At 41.4% G+C, this 15,193-nt stretch overlaps 1 protein-coding gene across 1 annotated transcript in view; it reads right to left on the bottom strand.

Moving 5' to 3' along the window:
• PRKAR2A (protein kinase cAMP-dependent type II regulatory subunit alpha) overlaps nucleotides 1–14,853 on the bottom strand; it is a 59,174-nt gene extending 44,321 nt beyond the window's left edge. Inside the window, exon 1 of the mRNA XM_030956477.1 lies at nucleotides 14,388–14,853. Within this exon, the coding sequence (XP_030812337.1) occupies nucleotides 14,388–14,637 (250 nt within the window). The 5' untranslated portion in view covers nucleotides 14,638–14,853. The remainder of the gene's footprint in view (nucleotides 1–14,387) is intronic.
• Nucleotides 14,854–15,193: the final 340 nt, after the last annotated feature.

The following is a 15,193-nucleotide window of genomic DNA, read 5'->3' as shown; positions in this document are numbered from 1 at the left end:
AAAAGAAAAATTTTGACTGCCTATTAGTTTTCACCAGAAACACAATTTTACATTCACTGCATTGTATTTTAAAGAGATTCCATCTGCTCTATCTGTTGTGCACATTAATATTCAGAAGACATCTGCAGTGTGCAGACCAAGCTTTTAATTGGAATCATGTCACAGCTACCATAACACAACACAGAATGTAAATGTTGGCTATCTGCACTTGGCAGCTGCTTGGCAGGCTCAGCATAAAGTCCTACTGAGACTGATAGTGTCTTTAAATAATGCAGTATCAGGATATAAAAGCTATCTTGAGAAATCAAATATTGACTATCATATCCATAACTAATATAATTTACTAGCACCCTAAACTACATATAAGTAAAATATGGTTCATATTCAGCCATCATTTTCAAAGAGAGACAACAAATTGATACAACTGAGCACTCACATCTTTCACTGTGATAGATACTTAAGCAAATTTAACTTGTACACAAAAGGGGGCAATGACAACTGAACCTCAGTGCAACCAAAATGGTGCAATAAAGCTCAAAGCATTTATAAAAATCTAAACCTCAAGCATTGCTAAGGACATAAGAGCACCTGAATAAAAATTCAATTAACAGGTGCACTCAGTGAATTAAGATACTTTCCTACAATGTCAGGCTAATTATTTGAGAATGAACAATATCGTTACCTTTTCTTGGAATTAAAAAAAAAAACCACCCAACCCTGAGTCAACAGCATTATCATCTGCTTCAAATTCTTGCCAAACCATGGTAACACAAAATTACATTTTCCCAGTCACCTGCATATTTTCTGCTTGTACTCTGCTGTAAGTTTCTGACAAATGGGGCAGTGAGCAGCAATCTACAGAGAGAGAACTGTATGTGTGTGTGTGCAGGTTTATTTATACACATAAACCAAAGCTCTGTCCAATACAAGCAACTGGTTGTTACACTGACAAACTGATCTTGGATACCTTGCAGGAAATTTCAGTCTAATCAGTATGTAAGAATGACAAAGGAACTCTAAGAACAGCAACACTTGCTTTTCATGAAATACACATTTCCTTGGGAAATTTATATTCTACCACCTTTGCTACTGTACTGTAACAAACACAAAGCCAAAATTCAAGACCACAAGCCATTAAGGTACACAGTTATACCCCCACAAAAATAATTATGCAAGTAGAGGCAACATCAGAAGAGAGTCATCATAAGCCAGTGTCCTCCTCTGATAGTCTAATTGGATTACTGGATCCTCTTAGCTTCACAGCAGCTCCCAACACAGATAAGGGAGTTAACAGAAGGGGAAGACACAATGGTTTGTGTTCAGGGCATGCATGCACTCAATGTGTATGCTCAGTCTCAAGCCTGCACTTGCAGATCTGCCACCATTTGATGGGAGGGTAGAAAAATAAAGAAACAGAGAAGGCAGAGCTGGGTTTCAGTCCCAAACCTGAGAACACAACAAACCTATTGCTGACCACTGCTTGTAGCAGCACTTCCAATCTGTGTCAATGCCAAGGAAAAAAGGGCTGGGCTGGTCTTAGCCTTTTCCATCAGTGATGTGCAGCTGGTCTGCTTAAGTTTGGACTACAACAGAAAAGAAAAATTATCATGGGCAGCTGCAGATGAGATGCAGCCTAAGAAGCTTTTCCTTCCACCTCTGAGCTGTTTAGTCTCAGACAAAACAGGTTGGAGTCACTCTCACAGTCAGGTGTGTCTCATGTGACAGTATGAAACAACTGAACTACTTCTACAAAAGAACAATTTATAAGAAAAATATGGAACAGGAGATTTGAAGCTCAGCAGAAACAACCAGCAGCATGGAGAGAGCCAGGTGTGTCACACACCCAGCAGGCATGTTACATTTGCCAGGTCAACCTGAGTTCAGAATTGATTAATTACAGGGATCTAGGTAAAATTTAAGAATAGCATTCTACAGATAAAACAGGCACATAAAAGTCCACAGTTCTTTGCCTGGGTCACTCCATTACCAATGAAGTATTGGTATTTCATTACCAATTCCTGCTGACATTTGAATGATGAAACATACTGTGTTTTTACATAAGACAAAACTGCAATAGGTTGTGCTGTCAACTGATTTGATCTGAATGAAAGAGCACACGGAATTTCAATCAAGTGTCACTTCAAGCTGATTCAGAGCTTAATCTCACACATCCACATTTAACTCAAGGCATAAGCACACATTTATGTGCCAGGCAAGGGATGCTGGTTGCAGGGTACTCTGGACAGCTTCTGATGCAATGTTGCTATGTCAGGGAGGTGGGCCTTCCCTCCTCTGTGGTATTTGCAGGGGTCCCCAGGATGAGGTGAGAGATGAGTGAATCTGACTCCATGTCCTTAGAAGGCTAATTTACTATTGTATGATATTTATATAATATTAAAGAATACTAAATACTAAAACTATACTAAAGAATAGAGAAAGGATAAAGGCACAAGGCTACAAAGAATGATAATGAAAAACTCGTGACTGACTCCTCAGAGTCTGACACAGCAGATGGTGATTGGTCTTTAAGTAAAAACAATTCACATGAAACCAATCAAACATGCACCTGTTGGTAAACAATCTCCAGCCACATTCCAAAGCAGCAAAACAGGGAGAAGCAAATGAGGTAATATTGCTTTTTCTCTGAGGCTTCTTATCTTCCCAGGAGGAGAAATCCCAGCAAAGGGATTTTTCAGAAAATGTGACTGTGACACCTTCTACTCAGCCCTGGTAAGGTCACACCTGGAGTTCCTTGTCCATTTCCAGGCTCCCCAGAACAAAAGCCTCATGGACATACTGGAGAGAGTCCAGCAAAGGGCTGTAAAGAAGAAGAGGGGACATGGAGCATCTCTGGTGTGAGGACAGACTGAAAAAGCTGGAGTGTCAGCCTAGAGAAGATAAGGCTCAGAGGAATTCTTATCAATACCTGAAGGGCACTGAAGGACAATGGAAGCAGTTTCTCCTCACTGGCACTCAACAGGACAAGGGCCAGTGGCCACAAAGTCAAATCCAGAAAGGGTCCACCTGAACATCAGGAAGGAATTTTTTACTGCCAGGGAGACCATCCACTGGCATAAATTGCCCAGAGCGGTTCTGCAGCCTCCATCCCCTGAGATACTGAAAAGCCACCTGGATGTGGTCCTGGGCAACCACTACAGGCAGTCCAGCCTCACAAAAGGGGCCAGGCAAGACCTCCAGAGGCACCTTCCAAACTCAACCATTCTGTAATTCCACAGAGACTTTCAATAGCTTATTAAAATTGATGCTTTGCTTCCAGTTTAACTTCCAATGCAAGTAGAAGTAAAATCCATCTGCAGGTAGATGCATGTAGTTTCAGGTATCCTTTTTCCAGGTAGGTAACTACAAATTCTGACACAGCCACTGCACAGATTTTGGGCTGTTGGGGTTTAATTTGTTTGGCTGAGTTTTTTTAAGGGAAGAAAGGAAGAGCAAGTCTGAGAAATAGCCTGGGCTTCTACACATTCTTATTATGGGCACAATCTTCATCACCGCAAACTGAGCACTTTTTTGGGCATTTTTAAAAATGTTCAGTATTGACACTGCTGCAATATACCAAACTACTTCTTATTCTAATAATGCCACATAAAAATCAAGGTGCATCCACATCCTGGACAGCCCTGAGCAGGAGTATCAGCCAGCTTAGCCAGTGTCACAAACGGCATCTATTATCAGCTGATCAGCTACGACCTTTCTAGGATTTAGCACTCTATCCTGCACAAGTAATCACCTCTGAAGGCTCATTCTTGCATGAACAATTTCTAAATCACCTTTCTCAAACCAGTCTTTCTCAAAAGAACAACAATTTTAAAAGCTGGCTCAATTCTTCTGGAAGTCTAATTTTTACAGTTTTGGTGGATTTATATTAAGTGCTTAAAAAGACTGTTGATGTATTGTTGATTTTGGAAATTACAGAAAATTTATTCAAAGAACTGGTGTTCCCATATGATGATACATTAAAAAAAATTGCAGAAAAAATTGTATAATACATCACACCACATTTTTAATAACCCAAACCAGAAACCAGTTGCTTATAAGTTCTACATATACTCGGAATTGAAGTGATTTGCTCTCCAGTTAAAAAAAAATAATAAGAAGGCAAAACAAAAACCAACACACCAAACCCCCCACACCAACTCACAGTTTGTGTCCTTGCTATATACAGATTTATCTACAGTAGTGATAGAAGAGGTACACTGGATTTACAGGGTTTTATGCTGTAATGGGAGCTTCAGAGTCACAACACTGGACACACACGAGGTTTTCTGCCTTGCTTTCCCTCATCTCCAAGGTGCAGGATCCTCCAAGTAAGCACAACTGACTCTGCAATTCATGATAATTTTCTTGTCTGGTGCTTTTCTAGTGAGAACAAAATGTGAATTGCACCCAGTGCCTCTCCAGCAGCCAGCACAGGCTCTGCAGGAGGGTGGCAGCCAGAGGACTGAGGGGTGACACAAACTGATCAGGCAGAATGCACACAAGAGAATGAGGGATTCTACAGAAGCATCATTAACATCTCTGGCAATTTTGTGATATTATGAGCATAGAACATGAAGTACTACTTCACTGCCAGTACAATATATTCATCAGTAATTCACAAGTGAGCCTTGTTTCATTGAGATATAATTTGGTTACAGCTTCTTTTAGTAAATAAAGCATAAATAAATTTGAGTGGATTAGAAATATGTATGTTTTAAATTTTAAAACTGTTTAATCTCCTAATGTGGTCAATCTTTAGGTTATGGTACACAACCAAATTAGTAAGCAAGAACAACTTCTGTACTGCATCTCAAAATAAAGTGTTTCATAGCTTTTCTTCCTTCAGATTTACACTTCTAACAACATTATATCAACATTCAACAGTTACTTACAACATATAGCTGTAAAAAGAATCATCTCCATGTGAAAATGTATTTTGACAAGACAGCCCCCCACACACACTTCCAGTAATTGCATCCTGTGCACTTTCACAGGAAGAGGATTTTTGGGAAAGAGGAAGGGTGAAGGCAGACATATGTTCTGTATCCTAAGCAGGGATAATAGTAAAAAATATCACTGTGTTCTACCCAGACCAGGGAAAATCCTCTTTATAGAGTCACTTAGGTTGGAAAAGATCTTTAAGATAATTCATTGAGTCCAACCACAAACCCAACACAGCTACATCCACCACTGAGCCAGGTCCCTGAGCACTGTGCCAAATCTGCTCATGGATGTCCAAAGTCTCAGCAAGAGGCTTGGACCAAGAACATTCATTCTGACAATTTTTGGATGCAACAATAAAAAATTCCTTGACCAAACTGAGGCACAGCAGGTGGCAAATGCTGCATGGTTCAGCTTCCAGATGAATTGATTTTTAGGAGCAGAACTTCTAGGATACTCCCCCGAGTCACACAGTGCTTCACAACAAATGTACACACTGCAGATCTTCCAGCTATGAAAAGCTAAGAAAAGCTAAAACCACTAGCAAAATCAGTACACATCATGCAAAGTTATATTATTTCATAGTGCTATGAAAAAATTGGTAAAACAGTTAATAATTACACGTTTCCAGCAGTAAGAAATTAAAATTATTTCACAGGGATTTAAGAGATGCTTGCTCATAAAAAAATACAAGTTGTGTTTATGGCTTTTTATCATAAAGTTACAGGATCTTAAAATTAGAATTAAAAACATAGATGTTTAACACTACAAAAATTGGTCTCTGAATATCCCCACTCTGAATAGGATTCATTTTTAGCATTTTATAACAAAACTACACATGTAATCTTTCCCCCACCCCTCCCCAAAGGTGTGAAAGACAGAAGGCTAAATATTAATCTATTCTAATAAGCCATCTTTCCTAATTTATGAATCTGAGAACCCTGTGAGTCTTACAAATACTTAAAAATTTTAATCAGAAACATTGGTAACATCAAATGTTTGAAAACTGTTTCTGAAAAATAATTTTTTTCAAAAGGAATAAATGTAATAAGGGTTAACTCAATCTTAGAATTTTCATTCCAGGGCTGTACAAGAGAAATCTTTCAGAGAGGGGTACCCCCATACCCATGAGAACCAGCTCCTTCACTACAGATGTCCTTGAGGAAGCAATTCTTCCTGAACAATCATCATTAGCACAAGTGTTGCCACAAAAATAAGTGTTTACTGGAGCCTCACCAGGAAAAATAACACAAAAATATTTGTGGGGTTTTTTTTTTAATTTCTTCTATGGAACACAGTTTTCTCAATAGGAAGCAGAAAACAATATGCTGTCCCAAGGGAGGAAGAACCAAAATGGAAATGAAGAGCCATTGTGACATCCTGCTTCATAGCAGTTTGTCAATATGCAATCACCAAGAATGAGGAAATTGGCACCACAGTTGATTCAAAAATACAGAGGAAAACTACAAAGCAGTTTCTCAACCCTCATCCAAAACCCACATTTCATTCCCTACACAAGCTCCACATGTTTTTACAATGCTCAGATCCAGAAGGACAGAACAGTGACTGCTGGGAGAACATGCACTTTCCCTCCAACCTGCAATCCTGACCCTTCCTCACACAACAGCTCAGAGAAGGATTTTGTGACAATTTGCTCAGTTCTGCCGGTCAGGCCCCTGATCTGACCATCCCTTCACTAACACCCAAAAAGGAATGCAGGGTTCCAGACTTCTGTAAGATGACCTCACACCAAAAGCTGACATCATGCCAGCCCCTGCAGGCTGGAGACCATTTCTGAACAGAAGCAAAGCTGTTCTGCAAGCCACCAGGAAATAAAAGGAGAGAACAGAGAGTGCCTTAGCATTTCTTACAAACTAAACCCCAAGGTGCTTGTTGGTTTTAAATGACAATAAAAGCAATGCTACAGAAGGAATACCTGCAAGTCCCTACCTCATGCCCTGAAGAGCTGTTCCTAAAGATGATTTCTCCCCTAAAGGGAATTTCCACATCTATGCACAGTATGCACAGAGAGCTGCCACTCTCAATCATTTGCTATTTCTACAGAGAAAAGAAATGTATGGAAAGGACTAGCAGCAAAACTGCTACTACTAAAATGCTGGCCTTTATTATACATGATTTATTGCGTATTTATGAGACAGAGGGCAAATCCTAGCAGTGTGAAAACTGTAAGACAGGGTGCTTTCCTCTGAATCTCCTCTCTCTTCTAAGTATCCTTCCCACTAGAGCAGAGAACATTGCCATCATCCCCACAATTCTCACAGGAAAACATCAATGACCACAAAACTGCTGCTTGTTTTGCACAGTGGATTTCTGGAGTTTCTATCCAATGGCCCCTCTTTCAGATCCATATTTTTAAAAGGAAAAAAAAAGCTTTTGCATTAAAGGATCCCATAAGCACACAACCTTTATAAGTATTCCTATCATAGAACGACTATGCAAGTCTTTTATGCAAGAGCATTTTGTCCACACTCAAGATTCCCCAGATTTCCCCCCAGTTGCTTTTCTAACCAATGTTTGTTTGATTTATTATTTTCCTTATCTGTTTCATATTACAGTGAGGTATAAAGACATGAAAACTGCAGACTGGAGAAGAGTACACATCATTTGCTGAGGAACTGACAGCACCTCAGGAAAAAAATTAAATCTGCATGAATCAAAGAATCTTGATGGATCAAAAACCACCAAACAATTGTTACATACCAAAGAAGTACTGATGCAAAGACAGGCATGGAACACAAAGAACCATAACTAAAGGAATCTACAGGACCATCACAGAGGAAGGAATAACATCCCTCTAAAAAAGGAACCAGCACGTTTGTTGAGTTATATTCATTACTGTCTCCCTCTTCTTTCACAAGAAAATATGAATGATCATTCATGAAGCTGAAAACGTTACTGAAGCCAGTGGGAAACATTCATAGCTCATCTTGGCTACATTTCCAGTCTTCATTTGAATAATGAGCAACTGCTCTGTCAGACATTAAGGTTTTTAATGACTGACTGGTGAATAGCTCCAAGTGAGCTTGTTCTCTGCTGTCTCCTCCTCTTCCCCAAGATCTCCATTGTTCTATTTTAGGTAAGAGGGTACAAGAAAATTTCAGTATTAGCATGAGGGGAACACTGACAGAATTGTCTCAGAATTATAATATCAGTTTATTAAATGAACAAAAAATAGCAAAGTTAAATAGAAGCTAATGTTCAGTACAATATCTAGTACTGATATACAATATCTTCCTTTACCTTAATTTTAGAGCCAGCTAGAAAAACACAATTTCAGAAGTGTCTTACAACTTTTCTCACAATAAACTTCTTCAACAGGGAAACACAGGCTTTTAAGAATTCAGCAATTATTTATAATGGCTAGTTACCCACTCCAGAGTTACTTATCCTCTTTTAGAAGCCAGTACACAGAGTAACTGCAGGATATCAAGAGAGCAGAAACAGTCAAGAATTTATCTGTACAGTTATAGCAACTATCTAAAGCTCTTTCTGAAAATAACAAGCTTAAGAGTTACTGAAAAGTTATGGGTATGCAACAGACTACAAATATGAAATTAAATGAAATTTTAAACAAACAAAGAAAATACTGCATGCTTCCTCACATTTTAGGACATACTGATCACTTAAAGCAGAACAATTATGTCAAGCCACTAACTATAAGCTGAAGTAAGAGGGCATCTTTGTCAAGAGATTGTAAGGAATATCTAACAGATGTTACAGGAATATTAACAGTGCTGAGGGCAGGACATTACAAATAACTCTAAGTGTACTATGTCAAAACTGCAAGAAACTTAGCTTTGATAATTAACATAGAAGCTTATCCTTCCTGATGTAAACCAATATACATTTAGCAATATCCAAGGATAGCTGAATTTCAGTCAAACCCATTATAATTCTCTGTTTCCCAGCCAGTCAGCACCTTTTATCCCTCTGCTTCACACTTCTAGGTAAGGATGTATTACAGACACATTCTCATTAAATTTCCTTTGTATGAGGACTACTGATGAAACATTCCTTCAAGCCCCACTGAGCTACAATTGGTGGCTTCCTTAGAAGTACATTACTTAGTTCAAAAAATTCCTAGTCTAACCTTGTAATACAGTAACTGCAACCTTAAGAAGAAATGCTCAAAAGCAATTTTATTGTGATAAACAAATACAGAAACAAAAATGCCTCCAGGGGGAAAAAAAAAAGTATTTACATGCTCTGTCCAAACAACTAAAAAGAAGTAAAATCAGTCTCCCTTAATACTTAGTCTATCTTCAAAATTCCCCCATGAGAACAAGATAAATAGAGAGAGTGAAGTTCCATTAGTACTAACAGCAGCTACTCTACTTAATCCTTCAGATTTAAGTCATGCAGAACTGCCTCTGTAAAAGCAAAGACATGTGCAAGTATAGCAGCTGCACAACAGTAGTCCTTCATATTTATGTTAAACACATTCAAGATACTGTGCTGCCAAAAATTAATATAATTAGAAAATTAAATGCAGAGATATATTCCTCTTAAAACACAGATGCATCACTAATACTTTGCTTTACAACTGATTTCATGTCATTGAAGGAGACCAATGAATAAATAAAACTCTAAAGCTTCTTCTATACCTTCTGTTCACTAGGCTTGTTTGAACATACCTTTTAGAACATAAAGCAGGAATGTGCATTTCTTTTCTTTGTATACCAATTCAAAGGATCATGCAGTCAGATCATAGAATTGTTTAAGGTGCTAAAGACCTTTAAGATCACGGAAGCCAACCATTAACCCAGCTTTTTCCTCTACCTCCCTAAAAATCTAGAGACTGCTCATGGAGAGCACAAAACACTTTTGTTGTAACCACTACTGAAAAAAGAGGTAGGCAGAACTAGTAATTATCAGATTATGAGAGTGCTCACTGTGCTACCTAGATTTTAAATACGGTAGCTAGTCTTTGGATTTAATTAATACTGCACATTTGAAGAGAAAGCTAGTGTGCTTTATTACCAGTTAATTAACAGTTAAGGATGAAGTAGGTAGGTGAAAGCACTAGTAAAAACTTGAAAGTACTTTAATTTTAAAGATGGTATCTCACAGCAACATGTGCAATACTCCATGAATCTCATTTATATCTGAAAACTCGAACAGTATTTTTCTAAAGGACCACTACTATTCTTATGCTATACTGCAAAAGTTTTAACATCATCCAATTCCTGTAATTCAATAGGTTTCATTGAATTATTTCAGGGAAACAGCAAGGAGTTATGCCTAACCTGTGAATTGATGTAGGCAGAGCATAAATGCTTTGTGATTGATATAACAGAGGGATTTCTGAGGAATTCCACAGGCCATCAGTTCAGAATAAGCAAGCATAAGCAAATGATACTTAAAAATAAGACGATAGGCAATCTAAAACAGGTTGAATTTAATACCAGGTGTTTCCATTAGCAATTAAATAGTTAAATATTTCAAAGATGCACTGAACCCTTATTCTGTACCACGTTCAAGATCTAATGATGTAAACGAGCATTTCTCTACTCCCTTCTGCTCAGATATTCTACTGATGTTTTAAAGATGACATTTAGCAAATCCTCGAATTTTAATTGAGAAGCTCACTGCAGAGCTAAAGAATCTTTTCACCTGCCCATCCAGATACATATGCACCATTTCCCATCACAACAAGAGAGCATACTAAACAGGATTATTTCAAAAGCAAAATACTAAGAAGTATCTCTTTTGCTCAGGGAGCAGCTGAAAAGTACATCATCTTTCCTTCAGTATCAAGGCAAAATCCTGAGAAGGAAAAATTTTATTTGCAATAAAATAATTGTAATTAGTTGAAATATCTGAGTTGATCCAATTAGTGTAATCCCAAAAATATTTCAGTCCCATTGTTAGTTATACTTAATACCCCCAAGAACACATATAGGTGGTTTTGTTATCACAAAAAATAAGACAAAACAGCAAGTTAATCCTGCAGAACTTTGCAGCTTTGTGCAACTGCCTCAAGGGACAGGGAAGCAGAGCCTCTGCCTTCTTTCAGGTGTGCTCCTCAACAGGAGGTTTCCCCCAGCAGTAACTGAAACAGTGAACAGACCATTTCTGTAGTGTTAATTTCAGTCTTAACACATCCATTCAGAGCCTGCTTGTTAAAAGTACAAGTGTCATGGTCAAGGACACACTTAAAGAATACATATCTGGCCTTGGTTACATTCTCAGGCTGATTTTTTAAGGTCTCGCTTTGTCACCTTTCCCAACCCTCCCAACTTCTCAATTTTGCAGTTAAATCCAACAAATAAAGGCTCTGAGGGAAGTGTTGCATCTCTTAAATTCTCTGCCACAGCCCAGTGGATAAATGTTGCTGGGGGCTCCCCACAACTATCATAATTTTATTTTCACACACGCCTTACAATGCACTCTGCTGAACAGCCACATCCTCATACCCTTTGATCGCATGTACAAAAACAGTTAAAACCAAGGATGAAACTCCAGGGGGGTCAGACAGGAACCATAAACCTGGAAATAATATCCTAAGCATCACCTAAAAGCGATCATCCTAAGAGAATGAAAGCTGGTTTTTTTTTGTAGCCTAGCTAGTTTCAGTGACTTTTACCACATGGATGGAGTTCCACTATGGCATCACTATGGGTACTTGAAGACATTTGCCACAAGGCTTACAGCAAAGGCCAGGACCTCCCTCTGACTTGCCTCTGTTACCATATGCAGTCAGCACACAAAAAACTCCACATAACTTATCTGCAATGTTATCTCAGTCTGAGTGTGCAGACGCAGTCCAGTGACATACACAGATTTCATACTGGGCCAGACACACACACGAAGAAAAGCACATTATTTCCAACATACACAGTAAGGGTAATTGTTTAAACTAGCTGTAAGTTTCCTTAACATAGTCATTTACGAAAACAACTGGTCAATTCCATCTTTTTATTTATAAACAGACATGGAAACATGTTTGAAAGATCCATGTGACCTGCCACAGCAATTCAAAGGTAACAAAGCATAACCTAGGAGAGCACAGTGAAACTCACCAAAGTCTTTCCTAAATTGTCTAAGATGAAAAACTGCAGTCTTTACAAACAGTATTCAATTCAATGAGATTATCTGGCTCTCTCATTGTGTATGCTTTCCCTATCTCCACATCTTCTTTAAATACTAAGCAGATATGAGCACCCAGGATCTTGTCTTCCACGAGGCCCAAGTACTGTCCTACCTATGACAGTGATCAGGTACCAGAATCTCTAAATTAACATTTTTCATTGATGGAGACAAAATTACACCAGAAACCTAAATAAGACACAGCCATGGTTGACTGTCACTGTTAAACAATGCAAGAAAGAATCATTTCCCTGACCCTCCAGAGGGATCCTCACCTGCTGTCACAGAGAACATGGCACTGTTCCTGGGAAGCCACAAGGGGGGAACTGCTTGGGTTTTCAGAGAGGAAGCAAAACAGCATTACTGACGGTGGCACTTGCACAAAGGGCTCTACTACAAGAAGTGACAGTGCCCAGCCTTGTTAATTTAATTTTCTCTCTGACCAAGATAGAAAGATGATAAGCAGAAACATGAAGCAAAGGAACCACCCTCCTGCTTTGGACAGCCTCGCTATGGAAAGCTGCATTTGAAAAGCTGTACACCACCAATAAATTTTTACATTTTTATATGAAAACATTTAACTTCAGAGGATCCCTCCAGCTGCAGTTCAACATTCAGAAATAAAATTTTACACTTACTTGCCTGAAGACAGTATTCGAAACCCCAAATCTAGGTAAACTGATCACAAAATAGCAAAATTTCACCCAAAGACATTAGACTTCCTGGTGGAGCGGGTTTTTTGTTTGGTTTTGTTAGTTGGGTTTTTTTTGTTTTTTTTTTTTTTTTTTTGTGTTTTGGGCTCCTTTTTATTAAGGAAAATATTAAATACGAAGACATTGCACATTTTTAAGAATTACATCCAACTATCTACTGACATTTTTCCAATGTGGAATTTAATTTTAAAATACATTCCACAAGAAAGTCTAACTTCTTTCATATTTAGATGTTCGAAAATACTGCTGACTTGGTTGCAGGGCAAAAAAAATCACTTGTCATTTCCATAAATCTGTGCTCATATTTGAACATTCCCTTAAATTCAATTCAGTCACCACCAGTGTCCACACCTTTACCCTTCACCTTTCATCTATTCTTCTTCATGCCCTAAACAGAGCTTCTCTCTCATGAGAAAAAACATCCAAACCCAGACACTGACTGCAAACTGGTTTTGAATTCTATCTGTCCATTTCACTCTTGTCCCCTTGCACATTCCATGTCCTGTTTGTCTATTTTCATGAGCTTAAGATATGTTTCACTTTGTGAAGTTCCCAGCCTGAAAGCACTGCAAAAATAGCTGGTGTCTCAATGTTTCCTTAATAAAAACAATTATTGGTTCCATAGCTTAATTTCTTCCTGCTTCTCTGAAACTGTTAACCAGGGAGTAGATTTTAAGAGCACACTGCATCCACAAGGTGACATCCAGTAATTGGTCTAAAAGAGGATCCTCTATCAATAAAAGTCAGAAACCTTTACGTTATAGGTCAAGGGCACAAGACCTTCAAAGGAGGGCACTGAAAGTTCAGGGAAAGCACGCCTTTTCTCACCTTTCCCTCCCCTTTAAGCTACTTTCTAATAATGAGAAAGTATTCAGCCCAAAAAATTCTGGGTGTGACAAGCACCACCATTCACAGGCATTTTAAATAACTTCTCACACTAAGGCTCGATTACAAACACTCTGCATAGCCTAAAACACAGTACAATTCTGACAGAATCAAAATTTCAGTATCACAAGTGGCATTTCATTGTCCAGCTCAGGTTAAGTATCTTTTCCATCTTCGAGGCTGGCAGTGTAAACAGCAATATACAAGTGGCTTTTAATTTTAATATGTTGCTAAATAGCGAAAGTTATTTCAGTGCTTTAAAACAGCCACTTTAAATACACAACAGCGGCAATAAACCACCCCAGTTTCACAGAGAAAATCCCAACCACACTCGTCCACGATGATTTAAAGACAGAAATGTAAAGATAAGTACAGAAGAGGTTGCACAATAACACATGATCTTCCCTATCACATGCTTGGCAGCGCGCTCGCTGCCCGGCGATACCCGGTCAGACCCCGGGGCACTTCGGCCGCCCGGGGCAGCGCCGGACACCCCCGGCACGGGGCTCCGGCCCAAGTGTCGGGGCCATCCGGGGCTCCCGGAGCTCGGCCGGCGCCCACGGGGAGCGGGAGCGGCGGGAGCCGGCGGAGCCTCTCCCCCATTCAATGCCTGCTCGCTGCCCGCCCTGCCCAGCGGCGGCGGCCGCGGCACCGGGCACGGCGGGGAGGCGGCCCCGGGCTGGAGCCCCCGGCAGGACCCGCGCTCCCGGCGCCCCCCCCCGCGGCAGCGCCCGCACTTACGCTCGAAGTCGGAGTCGGACTCGTCGTCGCCGCGGTCGGGCTCCTCGTCGCCGTTGGACTCGGTCTGCATGGGCTCCCCGTCGAAGCTGACCACCCTGCGGCCACCGCCCGCCTCCTGGTCGCGGGCATCCCGCAGGCGGGCGAAGTACTCGGCGGCGAAGCCCAGCAGGTCGGACGGCCGGTGCCGCAGCACCTCCACCGTGTAGCCCTGCAGCAGCTCGGTGAGGCCCGGCGGGATCTCGATGCTCATGGTGCCGGACACCCGGGAGGCCGCCTCGCCTCCCTGCCTCCCACCCTCCCTCCGTCCGTCCGCCCCTCCCCGCGTCCGCGGCCGGCAGTGCCGGTGCCGGTGGCGGTGCGGGCTCAGGGCCTCCCACACGGGCGCGGACCGACTCCCGCCGCTCCGGTCACACGAGCCGCGGGGCGCGGAGGGGAGGGACGGGACGGGGCGGGAGCGGCCCCGCGGCGCAAGCGCGGAGGGGGCGCGGGAGCGGGCGCGGGGCTGCGGCCGCGCGTGCGCGGGGCGGGGGGCCGTGCGTGGGGGCGGGGGGGCTCGTGCGTCACGGCGGGGCGCGGCGGGGCCGGGGCGGCCCCGGGCACCGGGCACCGGGAGCGGGGGGAGGCTCGGCAGAGACGGGACGGGTCACTGGGTGTGTGCCTGGATGGTTCCGCTCTCTGGAAAACTGATGGGCGCCCGCCGCTCTGCGCCCGCCGGAGTCGTTAAACCCCGGTCACGGCGGGTTGGGCCGGCTGCGAGCGGTGTGGGGAAAGCTCCGGGCCACAGCTGGCGGCGGGGTGTGGGGAGG

The sequence above is a fragment of the Camarhynchus parvulus genome, chromosome 12, assembly GCF_901933205.1.
Source record: "Camarhynchus parvulus chromosome 12, STF_HiC, whole genome shotgun sequence".
NCBI classification, from domain to species: Eukaryota; Metazoa; Chordata; class Aves; order Passeriformes; family Thraupidae; genus Camarhynchus; species Camarhynchus parvulus.
Note: the sequence above shows the minus strand (reverse complement) of the source record. Positions and strands in the feature narration are given on the sequence as shown.